The following is a 24,028-nucleotide window of genomic DNA, read 5'->3' as shown; positions in this document are numbered from 1 at the left end:
CACAGGAATCTCCAGGATGAGGTCACCAAGGAAGAGAACCGTCGTACTGCGGCTCTACATCGCGAGAAGTTTGCCCATCTGCTCAACAGTAAGAACCGGCCTAGCCTAGCTTCCCTGGTGGAGGAAGTGCAGAATATGGGCCCGAGTGACGATAATGATCTGGGAAACAGTCGAAAACTCTACATGATCAGCCGGGAATTCCTGGACACCTGGAAACGATTTGTTAGGTAAGTTGTATATTCAATTATTAATTGATTTTTTCTTCTTCTTCTTCTTTAAGCGCCAGCCTAGTTAGCTTAGTTGATAGCGCGTCTGCCTTGTAAGCCTTGTAAGCGCTAGGCCGCGGCTTCGATTAGGTACCGCCCGGGGGGATTTCATTCTGAACGGATAATGTTCGTTCTCGGAACGGCTGGCTTTCTCCTATCCTGTCTTCCTTTTCTCTTCAATTTCGGGGCGATAAGTCCTAAGCAGTTACAATTCCCTCTTTTTTTTTCAAGCACGGTGGAGTTCAAATCTGGAGGTTGGTGGTTCGAGTCCATTACTGTTAGGTCATAAAATTTAGCGTTGCGTATTAATCGGAGAACGACATTTGTGATTATAAAAATAAAGACAAGAGCTAAATTCCTTTCAGTGATGAGCTTCTTTTTTTTAGTTATATTAAACAAACGAAGTGTAATCCTCCAAGATTTTTTATTTAGTTTGCCTCTCCGTTTTTTCCCGCGATAATATTACTATAGTGTTATATAGTTTTTCTAACTTGACAAACTGTTTCATAACTCTTTGGCCATCACAACAAATCCTCGCATACTTTTCGAAAAAAGACATTAGAGTTTGGTCGACGTCAACACATGTTGTTTCCGACCCTATGTGCCTAGGTATAGTGGACAAGTCAAACTAAAGGGAGAGATGAGGAGAGTGGACTTAACTTTACATTCATATTGTTTTCTCCTAGCGTTCTCTCCCTTTTTATTGGAAGAGGGATGAGACGATGAGAGGGAGGGAAATTCTTTTATGAGAAAAACATTGTCGCTTACATCAACTTTGGACATGTGTACATGAGGTGAAAGCTAGGACAATATGGTTCCTTATGTAATAATATTTATTCCAGTGTTTTCCGTGACCCAACTTATAATTTGAGGGCATATGAGTTGATTTTTTTTACCCTTTTTACCCCCAATAAAAAAATTATTTGAAAACTTTTTCGATTCTTGGGATAACGCCAGAAAGTATTGTTTTTAAAACTCTTGTAAGGTGACAGGTGATTGATAGTGAATGAGCAAAGTTGCTCGTCTTGTCTTGTAAGTAATCACTGGCGTATATCCTACCCCCGCAGTCCCGGGCGTTTAGAGGCCCCTAAATTTATAATGTAGTACAGGTCCCTAAATAGAGTAAGTAATACACTAAAAATATATGCCTATAATTTGAAGTAAATCTTGGAATCCGAACACCCCCTCTCTCCCGATTCTTAGCTCTCGCTTTCTGGCTCCATATTCAATCAAAATACTTCAAAGTATAGGAGAAAAGAGTCTTTAAAGAGAGATGTAGTTGTGAGAATGAAAGAGAAAAGAACGAGGAGAGAGAAAAGAAAGGAGAAAGTATAGGAGAAAAGAGTCTTTAAAGAGAGATGTAGTTGTGAGAATGAAAGAGAAAAGAACGAGGAGAGAGAAAAGAAAGGAGAAGACAATGTCAGAAGACTAATTACACAACTGTGATTAATTGAAAACTTGAAGTGATATTTCCTGTCACTCTCATGGTGATATCATTATTATCAAGGCGATATTATTAGCCTTTATATGGTGCGAACTCTTCCTAAACTCACAACTAAGGAGGGAGAGGGGTTAGGCTTTCTACTTTCTAATGACATGCAGAATATTTTAATAATGGGATTATGATATACACTTATACAGGATGTCATAGAACTGGTCGGTCCACACCCTAGTGTCTCTTACCAGTCTTTGTTAGTTTATCCCTTTCTCTCAGAAGCCATAATTTTGAGTAACCTATGTTACACTTTTGTTAATCAAAATCGGCCGTTTCGCTTTCTCGTGAAAAGAGGACAATAACGGGTCGATCAGCGTAACAGGCATACAGACAGATGGAAATTTTTCTTAAATTATATTTGGTTTCCTGGATGCCTAAGGAGAAAGGATAAATGAATACTCAATCATTCTAAGCAATGTACAGTATGTACAAAAGTAAAAGGTACATATTATGTAGGTGGGCTTTAAAGCTCGTATGAAAAGCATTACCTTAAAAATTTCCCAACTTGAGAAAAAACGTGAAACACAGATCCACTTGACAAGTCTTTAGCTTGATATGTCCTTTTTAAACATTTTTTTTTTTTTTTTTTTCCCTATTTAAGTTTTTTTTTTTTTTTTTCTTTTTTAAAAAAAATTTTTTTTTTTTTTTTTTTTTTTTTTTTTGAGGAATGACATGGGGGAGGATATGTTATGAAGAGAATTATAAATACAACATTGGGATTTGAACCCCCCCTGAACACAGTGGCTTATGTTTATGTGTCACTTTGGTGGCGGATTCACATCTGAATCAAGAGTGGAAACGAATATAATTACATTTAGTAAATGAACATATTTGGGTCAGAACATTTGGGTCCATTTTTACACTCCATTGTTCTATCTCTGAGTGTTACTGTCAGGGAAAGAAAAATCTCAGTCTCAGGAATATCTCTTTCATACTGAACATTATGGCATATTTCCCTTTCAAGATTTCCCCTCTTCAAGATGGCGAACTTCCTATGGTTTAGTACAGGCGCTACCACACCAAAAGAGGGGAATTTGCTCAAATGCCAATAGGCTTCAGAAGAGGGGACATTGTCTCAGTTTCCGAAAGGAAAGTGTGTCTCGTTAAAACCCTGCCGAAAATGAAACATTTTGATGGGCACCCACCACACAAATATATAATTATATATAATATATATTATTTTTCGTTGCTGTACATAATTAAGCTGTTGTTAGAGTTAGAGTTAGAGCTTAGAAGTCTCATTAGATACAATTAAGAGACAAACTGACCATTATCATGAGGGGCGGATCTGTATTGTTTTTGACTGATTACTTTTGTATCTCCCTCGCTTTGCTCACTCGCTAAACTCCCATCTTTAGTGTTTTCTCCTTTGTCCATTTGTTTTGAAACACACAGTGTTTCAGATAAAATGGCCACCCCCCGTAACTTTTGAAGGGCTGGGAATTTTCGGATTCTGAAAAGTTCTAGAGAAAGACCAATGGCCCATTTGATAATCATATTTTTTATTTATGTTTCTCCCCCTTGAGGCCCTTTAAAGGTGGCCCTTGTCTCAGACAACTATGTTTGAACTTTGGACACACCTTTAAAGGGCCTCAAGGGGGAGAAAAATAAATAAAAAATATGTTGTCTGGCCGTCGATCGACATCTGTCGAAGAGAGAAATCTATGCAGTGTGGACGGTTCAGTCGACATCGATTGACGGCCGGTCGACTATGTGTGGACATACCTTAACACTACGAACAGTTGGTCGTTCGTGCCCATACCCCTAGGTTATTTTACAGGGTTTATACGCGACCTGGAAAAACTGGAAAAGTCATGAAATCTGAAAATCGGCCAAAAAGTCATGGAAAAAATTAAAGAAAACCTGGAAAAGTCATGGAATTTGGAACCCGGTCAAAAATTAAAAATGTTCAAATTAAATATCAAGTTTTTTCCGAAAAAAGGCCTGCGATGCATTCCAAATCATATTCCTTGACGTTCTGCATATTGCATACTTTATTTAAATGAAGGGGTAATCTTACTGATTTTTAAGTTAACTCCGCCCCTAATTTTCTGGAAAACTCGTGGAAATTTTCTGGAAAAGTCATGGAATTTCACTCCGGGAAAAGCGTATAAAGCCTGTATTAGGTCGAATTGATATTTGTTTTTCAATGTTCATGTTGTTGTTTTGCAGGGATTCCACCAAGCGAGATGTACCGCGAGAGCTTTGCAATGCTTCGCTACTCTGTGATCATGGCAAACTTCTCTACGAACCAGAACTCGAGTACTCAGCTGATGACAATCCTGTGTAAGTAAAATCTTGATTCACTGTATTCCGAGTTTTTACTTAAAGTTCTGTCGTGTCGCACTGTATTCAGGGTCTAAAGTACCGTCGTGTCGTGAGATCAATGGAGGAACTTGTAAATAAATAGCGACCAATGGCGGTATATTAAGTAAAAATAGTTGGAATGAGAAAATATCAGTAGGTAGTCTAAGTAGGGTTTGATTTGGATTGTCAGCTCAGACCAAGTTGTTCCATTATACTAACAGTTTAATAGAGCACCCTCTTTCTTGATGTAACAGGAACAACAAAATACTTGAACAGAAACTACCAACAAAAAGTAAAAATTACTGCAAGTTTGGATATAGCAAAAATGCCGCTACCAAGGAAAACAACAATTTCTTTACTTATCATCTTTCAAAAATACCAGACCTACTGATAGGTATTCAACTATTCATGGCTCAGTTTTGATTTTTCTATCGGTCGTGAATATAAAATACAAGTTCTCTGAAAAGGATATAAGATGGGTTCCTCGGTCACAAAGACACGAGGCTGCTAGAAAGGTATTCTTCTCACATTGCACTCCGTGAAAAGTCTTAGGAATGTTTAATGGAAAAATCTGTGGAGCGCGAACTAAATTGGTTGTAATTAATTAAAAGTTTAATTGAGTCTACCTCCCTCACGTCTTCCTTCTCCAAATATGTTAGAGCAACATGTTATTGTGTACATAGCTCCTTCATCCTTTGTACCGTGTGTATATTTCCTTATCTTTTGTAATATGTTCTATATACTCTGTTGTTGTATATGTAAGAATATTTCACATATCTTCCGGACTTCATGGTTTTAATTTGATTCTACACATGTAGGTGGTAGGTATTAGGTAAAAGTTATATTTCCATGTGTTTTCCTAGAGTGAAGATGATAGTTTGGAGAAAAAAAAGTCTTAATTAGGCTAGTTTCCTTCACCCGATGGAGCTCATAATGGTGCTCTTCAATGTCTTGTAGTCCAATAAAATTAAGGCGGTACTACAGCCTATAGCACATTGCATAAAAATAATTACCTCCATTGAGTTCTCACCCAATAATTTTTATTAGAGAAAGTGGAGTGCAATATTTAACTTTTTAAAGGAAAAAAAACCTTCGAGTTTACTTGAAAAGAAAAACCCCTTCGTCATTGCCTCAGCTCAGCTCCTCATGACGTTTTGAGGGGAGTTTAAAATTTTAAAAATGTCAACTTTTCATGAAACCCGGGGAAGAGTAAAAACGAAAGAATTTTCTGTCTGAAAAGATAGAGGGATTAGAAAGAAGGTGGATCTCCATCGTAATTACAACGTTTACTCTGGTGTTGTTTCTTGGTTCAAATCATTGGCTTTCAATGAGACCATGTTATAACCTCGGACACATATCTCCTTCCCTCTAATCCCCGTTCCTTTTCGTCTTTCCATCGTGAGTTGGAGAAAATATTCCCCCCCGAAAAAAGAAGACTTTACCATGTGATGCTCCTGTCTCATAACATGGTTAAACTTTATGAGAGGGTTGCCTAAGTATAAAGGGTTTAGAGTGGACATTATTGTTTAATTTTCAAAGCAAAAGCGCGTTATTTTTACAGGAGAATGATCGTTTAATGATTCGAAATACTTTTGGTGGAAGCTAGTATGCTAATTTGTGCGGGCAGAATTTTTCATAATTTCCAAGTGAACAGGCAAAATTTTTCATAATTTAGTGAACCACCAGTGAAACAAACTCAAGAAAGAAAGTTCGGTGCAGCCTTTCACCTTCTCGCGCTGCCGTGGTTCTAAAGTTGATGTTGATCCTGAAAGGGGGCCCAGTTAATTTTTGGGTTAGAGAATCTCATTACGATTACAATCACAATGAAGATAGAGCAAAAGCAGTTCTCTCCATGTGAAAATAACTTTCACTCTGCGAATAGCTCTCGTCTATCGAGTTATTCACGTTGAGCCCGAACTTAGCGAATATACCCTTTTTCCGATACAGAAAATCTCTATTTCAGGATTCATCTTCCCTATCCGTGAGTCTGAAGAGATAGTGACTTCTCTCTCTCTACGATTGAAAGGGTTCGAATCCCTTGATATAAGGAGGGGGTTGCGGGTGTTAATGACTGAATGATAGTCTCATTATCCCCCCCCCCCCCCTCCTCACATACTGATGTGTGAGAGGTGGGGGGCCTGTCGTTTATTTTGCATATAATTTGCATAATGGCTAATTTATAAAATCAGATACTTTTAGGAGAATCCTTTTGGTTGGAAAAATTGAATAAGTAGATCCTATGTACATATTTTCTTCCTGAAATGTTTAGTTTATGTGTGTGGTGTTTGCTTGTAGAATGTATGGAGTCATGGAAATATATTCGTTTCAAATTGTGTTGTTGCGATGGTGTTTACTGTCCAAAGTTGTTTGCCAAGTCCTCAGTATATTTTTTTTTTCTTTTTTTCTTTTAGTTTGGAATAAACAATTTGATTAGTTGGTTTCAAACGCTTTAGTCTTTAGCCAATCAGATGCTTAATCCCATATTTATAGGTTCTTAAACCAAGTTCAAACTGAGATTGTAGTCCTGGCAATAGTTTTGGCAAAATCACTATGCCTAATCGTTTGTTTTTTTTTTTTAGTTTGGAATAAACAATCTGATTAGTTGGTTTCAAACTCTTGTCTTTAGCCAATCAGATGCTTAATCCCATATTTATAGGTTCTTAAACCAAGTTCAAAGTGAGATTGTAGTCCTGGCCATAAGTCATCACTTCCGGCAATAGTTTTGGCAAAATCACTATGCTTAATCGTTTGATTCTGATCCCGTTTCAGATTTGTGTGGGTGTCAGAAGAGGAGTGGAGTCAACTGAAAGCTGTGTTCCAAGTGGACTACGAGCTATCCACCTTCTATTGTGCCACTGTTAGGACTTTTATCAACACACCAGGTTGGTAATTAATTGATTTATTAAATTTTAATTTTAATTATTACATAATACCATTTTTAAATAGCCTTTAGAAAGCGCCCAATGTGAATTCTAAAGATGGTAGCTGTGACGTCACAAACTACTCTCATTTTCCTTCAGTAAGATGGAAAAAACCCCTTTGAAAAGATAAGTAAGATCCAGATTATCACATCAGTATTATCTCATCAATGTCGCGTAAAACACACTTTTGTAATGCAATATAAATACTCACACTTCAATGACAGCAAATTGTGCAGATGAAAACAATATGTCTACGCACGGAAGATGGAATTTTCGTAGCATCTTTAGTTCTAGGAGTAGGTTCAGGGACTGAGCAATTCGATAAGGGGAATTTTCATGGGGTAAAATCGTCTGCTAGGTTGAAATTTTTTCAGTCCTGTTTGGGCCGTATACACTACACAAGTACACAAAGTGTATTATTCAATTATTCTTCAAGGCATTAGAATATCAAAAAGTAAGATCCAGATTATCACATCAGTATTATCACATCAATGTCGCGTAAAACACACTTTTGTAATGCAATATAAATGCTTACACTTCAATGACAGCAAATTGTGCAGATGAAAACAATATGTCTACCCACGAAAGATGGAATTTTCGTAGCATCTTTAGTTCTAGGAATAAGTTCAGGGACTGAGCAATTCGATGAGGGGAATTTTCATGGGGTGAAATCGCCTGCTAGGTTGAAATTCAGTTGTTGTTGGGCCGTATACACTACACAAGTACACAAAGTGTATTAATCAACTATTCTTGAAGGCATTGGGATATCTAAAGTAAAGTAGCCATCTTGAGTATAATTATCTCAAAATTGTCAATTTCAACACGTCATTTTGGCATTAACCCTGGTTCCATGGATTTTCAAAGTGCATTGTTTTATAGGCTTGAAGAAGGCAATAGAAATTTCTCGCCCGTTTTTAACCTACCTCTGAATTTCTGTTAATGAAAGACTCGATCATTAGTTACCTCTCTCTTCCTCCCATCTCTGTTTCACTTCTACCTCATTCCTCTATCCTCCTCCCTCACCTTTCAAGATTGCAGAAGAGAGAGGGAAGGCAATAGAAATTTCTCGCCCGTTTTTAACCTACCTCTGAATTTCTGTTAATGAAAGACTCGATCATTAGTTACCTCTCTCTTCCTTCCATCTCTGTTTCACTTCTACCTCATTCCTCTATCCTCCTCCCTCACCTTTCAAGATTGCAAAAGAGAGAGGCGAGAAAGTGGAGTGCAATATTTAACTTTTTAAAGGAAAAAAAACCTTCGAGTTTACTTGAAAAGAAAAACCCCTTCGTCATTGCCTCAACTCCCTTCCACATGACGTTTTGAGGGGAGTTTAAAATTTTAAAAATGTCAACTTTTCATGAAACCCGGGGAAGAGTAAAAACGAAAGAATTTTCTGTCTGAAAAGATAGAGGGATTAGAAAGAAGGTGGATCTCCATCGTAATTACAACGTTTACTCTGGTGTTGTTTCTTGGTTCAAATCATTGGCTTTCAATGAGACCATGTTATAACCTCGGACACATATCTCCTTCCCTCTAATCCCCGTTCCTTTTCGTCTTTCCATCGTGAGTTGGAGAAAATATTCCCCCCCGAAAAAAGAAGACTTTACCATGTGATGCTCCTGTCTCATAACATGGTTAAACTTTATGAGAGGGTTGCCTAAGTATAAAGGGTTTAGAGTGGACATTATTGTTTAATTTTCAAAGCAAAAGCGCGTTATTTTTACAGGAGAATGATCGTTTAATGATTCGAAATACTTTTGGTGGAAGCTAGTATGCTAATTTGTGCGGGCAGAATTTTTCATAATTTCCAAGTGAACACCAGTGAAACAAACTCAAGAAAGAAAGTTTGGTGCAGCCTTTCACTCGTGGTGTGTTCTAAGTTGATGTTGATCCTGAGTGGGGGCCCATTAATTTTTGGGTTAGAGAATCTCATTACGATTACAATCACAATGAAGATAGAGCAAAAGCAGTTCCCTCCATGTGAAAATAACTTTCTTGCGATAGCTCTCGTCTATCGAGTATTCACGTTGAGCCCGAACTTTAGCGAATATCCCCTTTTTCCGATACAGAAAATCTCTATTCCAGGATTCATCTTCCCTATCCGTGAGTCTGAAGATAGTGACTATTTTGGTGGTCACTCTGAATAAAAGTTGGTTAATGTGTAGTTTTGTTCAAAATCAATTAGAAAGACCACTGGTCATTTAATCCAACCCTCCTTTGCTAACCTTAGTAAACTTCGTATCTTATCACGCTAATTCGTTTGTTCGTTTCCTTTTTGAATTATGAGTTTTCTGAATGAATAGGGGGGTGAGAAGTTTAGACCGCTTAAAGTAAATTCAACGAGAGGGTAGGTCTGAAGACGAAGACAAAGGAAGGAAGTTTAATTGTGTTATGCATATGTATTATTTGAAGTCATTTTTTTACATTGTTAGGTGTCATCATTATCATCCCATGGTATGTATTGTTTTCATTTTCTACTTGTCATCTCATCACTAGTCATACAATTTCCTTGTCACAAAAAATGTTCCCCCTTTTCATAGACTTTGATAAGTTTATTGACTTAAATTCGAATCGAACCACCAAACTCCAGATCAGAAGTTATTCTTTCATCTAAACCAGGGGTTCTTAACCTTTTAGAATTGGCGGACCACTATTGATAAACCAAAAATCTCGCGGACCACTTGAGATTAGGTATGTATATGCAATCGTACATTGTACACGCTATGTGACAATGGGTATGTATTAGAGGACCTATATCTAGTTGATAAGAGCGGAGTTAGGAGGAGCACGTTGTATGAAAAGAGGAAAGATTTTTTTTTTCTTTCTTAGGGGTATGTTATATAAAATAGAGACACGATGACTTTTTCCTTACTCAACTCTCGCGGACCACCTGAAACTTTCTCGCGGACCACTAGTGGTCCACGGACCATAGGTTAAGAATGGCTGATCTAAACAAAGGATTGTTCGCTTGTTAAAGGTATCTTCACTGTACTTAAACTTTCTCCTCACTTTTCAAAGTAATAAATTTTGACTATTCATATCTCTGGGATAATTAATCTTACAATACAGGAGAGGGGGGATAAATGGGGGTCTTACATTCCATTTCATTAGGAATATTAATATAAACTCGAGGAACTTTTCTATTTCGGAAGTTCAAATTTGGAATTGAAATGTAATATATTCAATTCGATGCCAAATCAAAGGATGGTCCCAATAAATCCTTGCAATTTAAATAATATAATAATATTACAGTGGAAGTTGACAACAGTAAGAAGAACAACCATGGCTAGAAAGCAAAGGACATTGACCATTGACTTAAGATGGTAAATTGAGAAGGCAGAAGGGATAAGTTGAGGGTTCGACATGTCTTTGGAAATTGGTATATCTTGAGATTTCTTTTCGCTCAAACTAGGTTCACGGGAATTTTAATGCCTGACAGTTTGCTTGCTCTATTCTTCCCTTCTCTCATCTGATCGCTTTTCTCCTTCCCATCCTTCCTTCCCTATGTACTCATCTTATTTGAAGTCGTTTTCGTACATTATTACTTAGGTGTCATCATTATCATCCCATGGTATGTGTTTCGTTTTAATTTTCTCTGTTGTATTGTAATAATTTCCCATTTTATCTTGTTCTGGTCTAACACTAACTTTTGTTTACACTTTTGTCTTTATACGGAGAATTATTCGAGATAAAAGTTCACTTGTGTTCTATAGCTACCCACAGCCCTTTTCATTATTAATGTTTTCTAGAGAGAGGGGAGGGGAAATTTACATAAGAAACATATTAGATTTAAGTTTGAACCCAACACTTTCGTGGCAAACTATTTCATTATTTCAAGAGCTTTGGTGGGTGAGAAAAACCCCCTTCTCTGGTTCTCTCACACCTCTTCGTACGTATATGCAATATTGTCCTATTTGTCAGCGGCGAATAAAAGAAAATTATCTCTCGGGTAAGTGTTCTTACAAGATGTCTTTCCAAAGCATCTTGCAACTGACTTCTTGAATTTCATCTGAAATGTGTGGTCGTCTTGCAAGAAATGGGAATTATATAGGTCAAAAATTCCTAATAACAGAGAGATAACTTGTAAAGCTGTAAAGCTATTATAGCACAACTTCATCATAGTTTAAAACAAACAAATGATGAGTTTTAGGTAAACGCTCTTATTTCGTGCCTCATTAGTGTACGAATGAGAAGAAAAATTCCCAGGATGTAGGTGGCTCGAGGTATTTGTTTCTTTCTTTCCCTTCTGAGCAGGACACTAAACTTCTTGTACCTTTAAATGGGCAATAGAAAGTCGTGTGATGTTCGCTTTAGATTTTTCCAATATTATTTGACTTTCAGAGTTTTAAGATTTGGATTTTTCGCAATATTTTACAGAGAGATCGATCTTTCATTCAAAATCTTCACCCTAATGTATCTTCTTCTTGCATTATTCTTCCATTCAATTACGAGCCGCAGCTAGAGATGATTTGATATTGGGAAAGTGATTAAAAAAACATCAGACTCCTTTCTTTTGATTACCTTAAAAATGAGTTTCTCTTCTCACCTTTTTTTCTCGCTTCTTAACATGTACTATTTTATATTTCACCTAGTTTTCATGTGTTTAAAAATAACCAACTTGGTATTATGTGTTGTTTAGAAACAGGCTAGAATCGGGACTACTTTTCTCTGTTCCGAGTTTTGCTGAACAAAAAATAATTTTGAGACCACTTTTGCTGAACAAAAGTCCCCAACACAGGATCAGCTATTACCTATTGTCAACACGGTGGGTGGTCTTAAAATTACAATCGGTTTTCTATCGGGTATTTCTACTTCTAGTTCATGTGGAGGGATTATTTTCCGTGGTGGTTAAAAAGAAAAGCCTTTTTTTTTCTCCCATCTGTATTAACCTCCCATGGACACAAAAACAATTCGTTCCGTCTTCACTCCCAAAGTCCATTTATACAACAATGATTGGTGGGGATTTCAGAAATAAATGAAGGTTAAATTTCAAACCACTTAACTTTATCCTTAGTCCTGACCAATTCATACAAATATGTTGTTATAACAAATATGTTCTCAAATTTCCCAAATCTTGATAATAATGCTCGGGGTTTTTAATATCCATTCTTGTTCTCACGATTGATTTGTAAATGGACAATGGGTATGCAGAAGATTTGAAGCACAATCATGACAGAACAAGCAGAAAGCAGAATGGTCAGGAAGTTAGCACTTGGTTCTGTGGGATGAAGAGGCCATGAACATTATCTCGAGAACTCCTTTGACCTTTTTCTCTAATAAAATTATTTCGTAATAAGATAAGTCAAAACTTTCCAATGAGAAAGCTAACCCCTCCACTCGCCTCACATTTGACTTTTCTACCCCACCAATAAATTTCCCTCAGCTTTCGTACTTATTGTGACAATTTTGGAATATTAAAATTTCACGAAATTATTATTCAATTTTGTTTGTACGCTTTTAATTTGAAACATTTTCTCTTCTTGTTGTTGTTATTGTTGTTGACTTTTTCTCCCATAAGACAAAGAAAAATGGACGATTGGCAGGTCACTAGGCAAAACGTTTCTGACGTAAAAAAAGAAGGGTGGAGAGAGAAAGAGGAGGGAGAGAGAGTGAGCGAGCTATTAATGTCCATTTCTCAAGTGTCCGAGGGGTTTCAGTAATTAGCAGTGGAGAGTGGCGGGGTGATTTGAAGGAGAGGGATTGAAGGAGGGATTTTTCGTCAACCGGGGGGCGAAACTGCCCCTCGTCCTCCCCTAAAATTAATCATTGACGGACACGACTCTCTTACTCACTCCGTCCTCTGAGATCTCTCTTCCTCCCGTTCTATTTCTCTCTCCTTCCTTCCTCCCTCCGTTGTTGACTTTTTTTCTTTCTCCGGAGACGACGTACGTCGTACATGAGAGAGGTTTTTAATTAAATTTCTCTTTGGCCAAAACCAAAACTATTTCCGAGTCAAGTGCAGTCTTGAATTCTTAATATGTTTACGTCCCTTAGGTACGTTAGTCTTCTTTGTCGGTTTCATTTGTCAGAGTCGAGGCAAAAGCCTTGTTCATTTTGTGAATGGCGCAGATATTTAGAATACCAAGGAATCTGTGATCATTCTAGTAAACATGATTTTAGTAAGTAAGATCTGAACCACACTATAAACCGTACAAAAAGACATAAATTAATAATAGTTCATCACCATCTTTGTTGATAATTTCTTTACAACTTGGAAACACAAAAGCTCTCGATTCCATAAACAAGAAGGAACAACTAGTTGGGTTGAAAAGTTTTCCCAATAAAACATTTCTGGAAGTGTCAATACATTAAGACGCCAATAATTTCCGCAGCTTCATTCTTGCTGCTATTATAAAACGATAAAGTTCACACCCTCCTCTCCCTTGTCTTCTCATAAAGAGACACAGGGATATGGTATGAGTCTTTGGGGGGCTCTTTTGTCGTCTATAGCCCTGACTTGTCTTTATTTTCCTCGATACAGAACTTTTGTCGGAAAAGTTGGGATGTCGAAAACTTGTGAACTTCTGAAGAACAATAAGAAACTTTTTCCCCGAATTATTTTTTTGAAACCTTTTCTTTTCTCTCTCTCGTTGCTGTTGTTTATATGTATAAGAAGGACACTTATTCTACTTACATACTTGTTTGAAGTTTTAGAACGGCTTGTGTCAAAATACCTGGTCGGTTTGTTTCAAATTTCCTTCTTTTTAGGGGATAAGTTTATTGATATAACACTTGGCCATAACTTCGAGGGGGGGGTGGGGGGGGGGGGGGGAACATTCATCTTCCCCTAGGTTGCACATATGGGAAATTTTATTCTTATCTTTTTCTTCACTTGTTACATTTATTGTTACTAGATGTGCGATGGTTTCTATGAGAAAAAAGATCTCCTTTTGCTGAAACGTGCTGGGGTTTTGCAATATTATGTCCTTCTGTTTTATAAATGTAGAGTGTTTCATATTTCATTTTATTTCTTCCTTCTTAATACATTTAGGAGTTAACTCTTGTACGAGATAACCAGTGCTAGCGGACATAAACATGGTTAAAGAGGACAGTTTCTAAAATTTGGCTGAGCTTAAGTTACTCCAATCTCTCTTACTCCTAAAGAGGACATGGGGAAATTTTCGACGCGGTCAAAAAGTGGAATCTTAGACTCGATTAGGCATTAGGAAGTGTCGAGTATTATTTATTGTTTCCAAAGTCCGACTTTGTTCCAAATGAACTAATTAAATTAGAAGACTAAGAAGGAGGGACATGGGACAAAATTTTAAAATGTAAAACAGTAGGTAGGAATCGTTTTTTACTTCGAACTTAGCATGGTCATTGTCCGAGATTAAGTGGTAAGAGGGTCGATTTCTCTTATCTGTTCATTCTTAATAGCCTATACGACTTTTCTGTCCTTTGCAAAGATTTATCTCGAGATTTTGGTGGTCACTCTGAATAAAAGTTGGTTAATGTGTAGTTTTGTTCAAAATCAATTAGAAAGACCACTGGTCATTTAATCCAACCCTCCTTTGCTAACCTTAGTAAACTTCGTATCTTATCACGCTAATTCGTTTGTTCGTTTCCTTTTTGAATTATGAGTTTTCTGAATGAATAGGGGGGTGAGAAGTTTAGACCGCTTAAAGTAAATTCAACGAGAGGGTAGGTCTGAAGACGAAGACAAAGGAAGGAAGTTTAATTGTGTTATGCATATGTATTATTTGAAGTCATTTTTTTACATTGTTAGGTGTCATCATTATCATCCCATGGTATGTATTGTTTTCATTTTCTACTTGTCATCTCATCACTAGTCATACAATTTCCTTGTCACAAAAAATGTTCCCCCTTTTCATAGACTTTGATAAGTTTATTGACTTAAATTCGAATCGAACCACCAAACTCCAGATCAGAAGTTATTCTTTTATTTTCTTCCTAAACCTTTTTTTTTTTTTTTTTTTTTTTTTTGCCAATCTTCCCCAACAAAGTTTTAACAAGGTAATTTTGGTTTTTATTGTAGTTTTATTTAAAACGTTATGTTTTGAATCTGTGCTGAAATTAAAGTACCTTATTATCTACAACGATTAAACGACGTTTGAGTAAAGAAATTTTGTATTTATTTGGCGTGGGATAGTCTTTAAGTATCCTCTGTCAATATTTTCAATTTTAATTACACAATTTACAAAATTAACCGCCTCTGCCTTTGCATAGTAGCCTCAGGTTTTATCTATCTGAGCTAAGAGAATTTTAGGTCCTGATGTCCCAAACGAAACAACAAAAGTCATTTCCATTCTAACACTAGGTACAACATTTATTACAACGTATATACCTGCATACATAGTACATAACTCTTGTCATATCAATAAATAATTCTATAAACAATAAAATGACTTTTCTTCCGAACAAATGAGTGTTTGTTCTTCGCTGTGAAACTTCTGAACTTTAGAATTTATTGCGCTCCAGATTTTAAAGTCGAAATTCAAACTTAAACTAAGAAATTCAAATAGTTCATATACTCATATCTTATTTTCCATATTTAAAGGGTGTTGGTTTCGAGTCACCCAAGATTGGCAAAAACGTAGTAATTCAATTTTACAATTTGGAAATTGTTTCCTCTTCAAAATGCATTTTTGGTTCCATAAACAACACATCTCCAGAATTTTCAATAAAATTATCAATATCAAAGAAGTTTCATTGCTAGATTGTTAGATGGTGACTCCTAAGTCCAAATTTGATTCGACTCCCAACAACATACATACCACCAAAACTTAATTTGAGGAACAATAGACCATTATATTGGTGACCATGATCTACTTTGATTACGAAACGTCCTTCTTCCTTGGGTTTAATTTGCTCTGAAAACAAATGACTGTTTTCCGGATTTTCTTACACTCGTCAATCGTGGATAGAAATTAGGGAAAAACACCACCTCATTCCCTTCTGCCCCACATTATTTGTTTTTGTAATTTTAAGTAAACATGATGATGAAAATTAAAAGCATTGATGTATGAAAGAATGTCGTAAAAAAAAAATCTTATACCTAAGGGTGACGAATTAGGTTTAAAAAATTGTCATTAAGGTGGAGGTCATTAATGGGCTTCCCCTCACCCTTCGTCCTCCTCCTCCTCCTACTCCCCTCCTACCCCCCTCTTCCTCTGTTTCCCACTTTCCCAATACTTAATCCGGGGTTTCCCCTCTTCCCCTCTTCCTCTGTTTCCCACTTTCCCAATACTTAATCCGGGGTTTCCCCTCTTCCCCTCTTCCTCTGTTTCCCACTTTCCCAATACTTAATCCGGGGTTTCCCCTCTTCCCCTCTTCCTCTGTTTCCCACTTTCCCAATACTTAATCCGGGGTTTCCCCTCTTCCCCTCTTCCTCTGTTTCCCACTTTCCCAATACTTAATCCGGGGTTTCCCCTCTTCCCCTCTTCCTCTGTTTCCCACTTTCCCAATACTTAATCCGGGGTTTCCCCTCTTCCCCTCTTCCTCTGTTTCCCACTTTCCCAATACTTAATCCGGGGTTCTGTCACTGTGTGAAGTGACGTAATAGTGCTTATTGATACTGATCGAATAGAACTTGAGTCCCTTTACCTCAGCAGTAGGCTACCAATTAGTTAATTACTTAATATTACGGTTGCCAAATTCTCAACCAATGTTAAGGCTAAATTTTCATGTTTCGGTTGGGATTGAACCCACGCCCTCCTGATTACCAAGCGAGCGACCACTACACCACCGAAACAGGTACAGATCAAATGTAACTTTGATTATTTGATGCCTACATGTAAAGTACTAATGACATAATAATTACGAACAATAACAAACATATGCATCTTCATTTAGACAGAGCCTCGGAAAAAAGCATACGGATGTGGAAGAAAAGACTAAAGAAAAGGCAGGAGGACTGGGGTGATGGTTTTGGACAGAAAAGAATAAAAATGTGGCTTCACAGTGCGGGTAGCAGGGGGGGGGGGATGTGTGATGTCTATTATGATAGGTGTGATAAATGAGCCCCAACCTTCTGTGAGAGGGGCTTACAAGATTGTTATAACGTTTTGCCTAATTTGATCCAACTAGCGTTCCTGGCACAAGATGAGAAGTGTCGGAAATATTAGACTCAAAAAATTATCCAATTAGAAAGAAGAGAAAGGAAGGGGTGAGAAAAAAAAAGTTCCGTCAGTATCACACATTGCTTTCGATGTCCCAGAAAAGTTTTGAAATTTAAACGCACGCTATATCTCGTGGTAAATGCTAACGCTTACCAGACAAACTTGAGGTCTTGATGGATTCTTAAAGCCGACATCAAATGTGATCCAAAGTGGATGTACTAAAGTTTGAAGGGATTACTTTCCTCTGTTGTCAAGTTTTACCACTTCCACCTCATACCGTTCTTCGCGTTAAAGACATAAATATCAACACCTAGGTACTCAACTACTCACATATCAAAATGAAAATATCACAAAAACTATGTAAATTATAAGACCGAAACTTTTCTCTTTGGTAAGAAATTAAATTTAGGGTTTCTTCTGACCAAGCTTTCTTTCAAGGTAAAACTGAGGGTACATCAAGGATATTATAAGTGAGGGCTCTTTATTTTATGAAAAATTATTTCCACCCGCTTTCAAGCTTGGTGACTTTCAACTTTGAGGGTAAAAAAATGCGAAGGAATGTGTTTTATTTAACATCACTCTCGTGTCTTCAGCTAAGTATGGCTATACTCGTTATCGTGTTTAATGAGAAACATTTTGTACGGATTTTGTCCGGACGAAAATCAATCTTGTTTAACGTGACAATGTCCAAGTGAAGAATTAATTAAAAGTATTATCCTATCAAGCTTTCACCCTTTTGTACCTAAGAAGTTTGAATATATTAGAGGATCAGCTGGACAAAATCGGTGATTTCAATCAACTAAAGGATTATGTAAAATGTAGAAACATACTTCAAAGTGTGATAGCCAAACTATGTTCGACCCTTTGTTTTCAACCGATAGAACTGAAATATGTTTTCCGTTTCCCTGTTTCAGACATATGCGAGGCATGCGTGACCAAGAGAAAAGCGAGTGAAGAACAAGAACAGCTCACATATACTCGGGGCAAACTAGTCATCCGGGTTGCAAACTCGGATGATTCTGCCCCTGAAGATAGTGCCGGCAAGAAAACCGACGAGTGGGTAAGTCTCCTTTCAACGTAGTCTTTTAGTTCACAAAAGAGGTTTCAACTATCCGAGGGCCAAGTTCTTTGATTGTTTTCTTTTGTACAGTCTCCTTTTTTGGATTGTGTAGCGATGTGTAGCAGCATATAAATACCTTCTTGGCTGTGTCTCTACCTTCTCTTCGCGCTCCCCTGTACAAGCACATATAAATAAACACTGGAAACAGATATCTATGACACCTTCTTATAAGGCAAACCAATGTGTCAACACGAGACCGGATCAATAAACCAATAGGAACTTGCAAACCAGTGCACACACATGGCAACCATGCTGAGTCTCACTTGGCAACTATTTCGACATGAGAGGGCGCCAAAAACGAGCCTTTTAACAATATCTCTCTCCCAAGGAGCTTAACACCGTATGTGACTAACTGCCATTTGTGTGGCTCTCGTAAACGTAGCTTAATATACCAATTACATGGGTACCTTGAAAGTATTTTCATTTTCTGAATTTGCTTCCTTAGTTATGTATTATGACTCGATTCCTGGATACGTATTTTGTTTTCCTGCGTGTGACTAACTGCCATTTGTGTGGCTCTCGTAAACGTAGCTTAATATACCAATTACATGGGTACCTTGAAAGTATTTTCATTTTCTGATTTTGCTTCCTTAGTTATGTATTATGACTCGATTCCTGGATACGTATTTTGTTTTCCTGCAACTTGAAGAATTCCTTGCACTGAAAGGATATATTATACAAAAATATGCAAAGTCCCCCGGTGGACTTTAGCCTGGATAGAAGTTTGCTCTCATTTGATATAATTTTCTCCGTAATCTTATAAGACCATCTCCAAGTCGTACTCACTCGAGAAGAATAAATTTGAATTTATTTCTAATAAATCTGTTATTAATTTTACTGGTACTAGGAGTCTTGAGATTATAACATAGTAGGTATCTGAAATATCTTGATATATTTCAGTTTCGTGAGGACGGAGTGGGTAGATGGGGTGAAGATTATCAGTAAAATGAATTGGCGTCACTGCCCATTTGACCGAAAACAATTTCACTGTCGAACAAAGGAGAGCTAATTTAGTTATTTGTAGAAAAGTATTTTAACCACTGTTCCTCTCTCCATCACCCCACGGCCTACCCTTGCTCTTAAGATTTTGCTGAGTTTTCCGCTGAACATTGGACGTAGAGTGACAAACACTTTCTCCACTTTTATTTTACTCGATTTCAAAAGTTTGAGTTTGGTAATGGGACGTATTCAAGGAACAATTAAAAATTAACTTTCAACTGTGGTTGGGATAGGTACCTTAACGCTTGTTGCCATTACTGTCGTTTCCCACTTAACTTGACTTGGACTCGAACCATCAACCTCAAAACCTGAAGTCCACCGTGGTAACCACTAACACCCCTTCAACATGTTATTAATTTCCACTTACATATTTTGTTGAATGATTTTGACAACTATGAATTTTTGTTCGCTGTATGGACCGTGGTAACCACTAACACCCCTTCAACATGTTATTAATTTCCACTTACATATTTTGTTGAATGATTTTGACAACTATGAATTTTTGATCGCAGTATGACTAAACTAAGTACCCTATAGGTAAATTCTATCAGAGATTTTACTGTAAAACTGTTCACTTTTTACATTGAACAGTCCTTGCTACTGTTCTGATTGTCCAGCAGCACTCATACACATTAACCAGGAAGAGAGAGAGAGAGAGAGAGAGATAAAAAATAACTTCTTCACACAGAGTTTAAAACTCACCCCACCTATTTCTTGTTTCTTTTTTCCTTCCTCCTAAAGTAGCACAAAAAACTTCCGGAACCCTTACTTCCCTGTTTTTTTTCTTCTGGCTTTGTCCAGTTTTTGACCAGTCAAGATATGAATGTAACAAATTTCAAGTTGTTAATCATGCTTTGTCCAACGCACACACATACACTCTTATCCCTTCCTACCTAAGGTGTGTCCCGTTCCTTAAGTTTTAACGTTTTCAAAATATTAATGATTAAGTATTTTTAGGTTTTTAATCTGACCCTTCTTCTCTTTTCTGGGGAAGACGCAATTAAAACAAATGGTTCCACCAAGGAGTGGTCCTGACAAATGCCATTTAGTAAACAGCAAAGGGAGAGAGTTTTCCTAGGCCTTCTTTTTTTGTGTGAGTTTGTTGTATCTAAATAAACTTTTGAGTTATGAATATATTTTTCTGATTTGAACACTTTTTGTTCCCCAAAGCGGAGGAGAGGGGGGCTTGTGACCTCTGCTTTGGGGTTGAAAATATATATGATGTGTTTCGTATAGATATACCTTCAAGTTGTAAATATATGTGTATAATGTGATTTACGTGTGTGGGGCAAGTATTTCAAGGAGTACACTAAGTTTAGCCTACCTTTTATTCTACTTGGTTCTAATTTTCTGGTCTCCCCGTTCTTTTTGTCAGATCTTGAAGCGACTCTGCATAGCGCCTTATGATCAGAATCTACCTCTTCCTCTGTTTCCCACTTTCCCAATACTTAATCCGGGGTTCTGTCACTGTGTGAAGTGACGTAATAGTGCTTATTGATACTGATCGAATAGAACTTGAGTCCCTTTACCTCAGCAGTAGGCTACCAATTAGTTAATTACTTAATATTACGGTTGCCAAATTCTCAACCAATGTTAAGGCTAAATTTTCATGTTTCGGTTGGGATTGAACCCACGCCCTCCTGATTACCAAGCGAGCGACCACTACACCACCGAAACAGGTACAGATCAAATGTAACTTTGATTATTTGATGCCTACATGTAAAGTACTAATGACATAATAATTACGAACAATAACAAACATATGCATCTTCATTTAGACAGAGCCTCGGAAAAAAGCATACGGATGTGGATGACATAATAATTACGAACAATAACAAACATATGCATCTTCATTTAGACAGAGCCTCGGAAAAAAGCATACGGATGTGGAAGAAAAGACTAAAGAAAAGGCAGGAGGACTGGGGTGATGGTTTTGGACAGAAAAGAATAAAAATGTGGCTTCACAGTGCGGGTAGCAGGGGGGGGGGGATGTGTGATGTCTATTATGATAGGTGTGATAAATGAGCCCCAACCTTCTGTGAGAGGGGCTTACAAGATTGTTATAACGTTTTAAAAAAGAACGCCAAAAAAAAAAAAAAAAAAAAACGAATTATTTTTTGTGATAGAAAACAGAGAAATATTTTTTAGTTTATTTTAATTAATTAATTAAAAGTTGAGAAATTTTCCAAGCTGAAAAACCCATCAGCTCATTTCAGCATAAAAAAGAGCTCGGAGAAAAAACAAAGAAAAAAGACCAAAAAGTTTTCTTCTCATGAGGTCCCCAACTTCAAATCCAACAGAAGTGAAAATCATGGTGGAGTTTTGGAAAGTCAATACAACTTATTGGGGGAAACATTTGATACAAAAGTTTCTTAGAGTTGAGTATTTCCAATACAGCCCTGATATGTGACAATTACATATGTAGCGATAGAAAATGCCTCTGGCATTAACTCACCCATTGCCTATATGTTTCCTTTAACACTTGCACTTGAGATCAACATGAGCTCTAATTTTCGCAGCACAAAATCTCAAATGGACCAAGAACATTCGTGCTTTTGCTTCATAAATAAGATAGAAATATAAGGACCCTTTCAATGACGCCTGGTCTATATTGTGATGGCTTGAAAACTTGAAATGAAGGTCCAGTAGCGTCACAAAACTGTGACTAACACACGATTAAAAATTCCTTTATTATTATTTATTTCTTAAGGCGAAACTATTATTTATTTCTCAAGAGCCAAACAAATTTGATTGGGTGGTAATGAGTAGGTAGGTACCTATAAAAATAAGCAAGTTTTTTCATAGTAAAAATTTCAATTAACATTGAGTCTGATTCCATGATTTTCCAGAGCATGAACGGCAAAAGTTCCAAAGGTCATATTAGTAACAAGAGTAGCTCATCGGATGACGTTTCTGTGATAGCCAATGGTTCAAATGCGGAAACGACCGTCAGGAGAAGTCAAAGAAAGAGGAAAGCCAAGAATGACGTCATCCTGACCGTTTCCTCTTCGGATACACTGATGAGCGTCAAAGTGAAGGTAAGTGAAAGAGCTTATTAGGATAGAATTAAACATTTATTGAGTGAAAGAGCTCCTCCTGGAGAACCCTGCCACTTAAAGCCCTGAAAAAATGTCCCGAAATCATTCGACACTTATTTGAAATCAATGCGCCTGCCGGGCCAAGTTCCAGTGAAACTGCGGACTTCATACAAGCAAAAGCTGTACTAGCTAGGACACAACACAAAACATTTTGCATTATTTAGAATATTACGCTCTCTCTCCTTCCCTCTTTCTTTCTCTCTCTCCCCTTCCCTTCCCATCCCTCTCTCTTCCTCCCCCTCATCACCCTGAAACTTCAGAAGAGTGAAATATGTTGTGTTACAAATGAAATGATGAAATGATCGAATGCATTCGGATTTTCTCAGCATAATATTTTATTTACTCGTGAAGTAGGAAATTTTAAATAATGAAAATCTTTTTCAGCACATCTGTGAGGTTTGGGGTAGTTTTAGAGTAGGGGTTGTTATTCTCCACTCATACCAATAGAACGTGACCTACATATGGGAATTTGAAATCCACAACAAATGAAATATTGCACAATGAATAAATCTATGTATATGAATAATATCTTACTTTCGTCTGTACATTGCTTTTTGGAATCGTGAAATTTTTAGTTATCCTCACTCCTTAAAAACCTAGGAATCCTCAAAGTTCTGACTGTATGTGTGACTTTTATGCTGATAGACCTGTTTTATTCCTTTTTCACGAGACAACATTATTTGCTGAAATTTCAAAATGTGCTTTGATTTTGATTTGATCTCACATCCTCTGGCTTACCAGGCGAGCTCCGTAACTATATGTATACTACTGAGGCAGCATAGATAGGTAGGTAGTGAGAGAGCTTTGATAAAATCACCTGTAAATAAAAGAGAAGAATAAGAAGGAAAATAGGTATTAATCAATTTAATATCATAGGTACTTGTAACTACCTACTATTTACTGTATTTACTATTCGAAAACTCGGCTATGAAGCTATGATACAAGATACACTTACATAATTATCAAACGTTTTAATGGGCACCAAAAAACCTCATCAGCTGGCACAAAGAATTCAGTAATAACCATGGACCCAGATCCAGACACAATATACTAATACAGGGTGGTAATAATCATGGACTCAGATACTGATACATTATTCTAATACAAGGTGTTCTAGAAGAAAGTCAATGCACATAAAACTTTTAAAAGAAGTTTTATTCTCAGAAAATTATAAAGTAAATATGTCGGTGGAGAATTTACCAGGTATTTAGTTATAACCCCTTATATACCAGGAAAATGAACCCTGGTATAAGGCCTTATTTAGGCTGTGGGGATAAAGGGATTTTTCAGTCTCATTCTACCCGTTTTTTGGAAGTTCACCCGTATAGATAAGGTATATTCTATTCTACTTAACCCTCTCTAAACTATAAAGGTCCTAGCTCCTTTGTGCTGGGACCCATGCCCCAACCTACATATGTGTTAAAAGTAAAAAGAGTTCGGGGATCTTTTTTGATCATTTACTAGAGCACCCCCTGTATATTAAGTAGCTACAACTGTTTTTTCTCCAGACCTCAAGCTCAAAGCGTGCCTCTACTGTTTTTATTCCACATATTTTTTCTTATTGATAAAAAAGGGGTGTACACTTAAACGGTGCCTTTTCTTCAACATTTACATAAGTCTAAGCTAGAGATAAAAGCGACGAATGAAAAAAATTACTAAAATCAACAGTCTACAATTATTTATAGAAACTGTTTCAATTTATGACTAATAGTTTATTTGTTTACCGTACTACGAGTTTAAATT

General features: G+C 37.0%; 1 protein-coding gene across 1 annotated transcript; it reads left to right on the top strand.

Moving 5' to 3' along the window:
* LOC103516073 (ubiquitin carboxyl-terminal hydrolase 48-like) lies at window positions 1-22,464 on the top strand (the record flags this gene model as incomplete). Its single annotated transcript, XM_026828578.1, is given in 5 exon segments — window positions 1-227; window positions 3,934-4,047; window positions 6,838-6,950; window positions 17,983-18,128; window positions 22,037-22,464. Coding segments are annotated over 5 exon segments (810 nt in total), but the record flags the coding sequence as incomplete, so codon positions are not given.
* Window positions 22,465-24,028: the final 1,564 nt, after the last annotated feature.

This window comes from Diaphorina citri, unplaced genomic scaffold (assembly GCF_000475195.1).
Source record: "Diaphorina citri unplaced genomic scaffold, Diaci psyllid genome assembly version 1.1 scaffold1480, whole genome shotgun sequence".
NCBI classification, from domain to species: domain Eukaryota; kingdom Metazoa; phylum Arthropoda; class Insecta; order Hemiptera; family Psyllidae; genus Diaphorina; species Diaphorina citri.
This window is presented reverse-complemented; position numbering and strand designations above follow the sequence as displayed.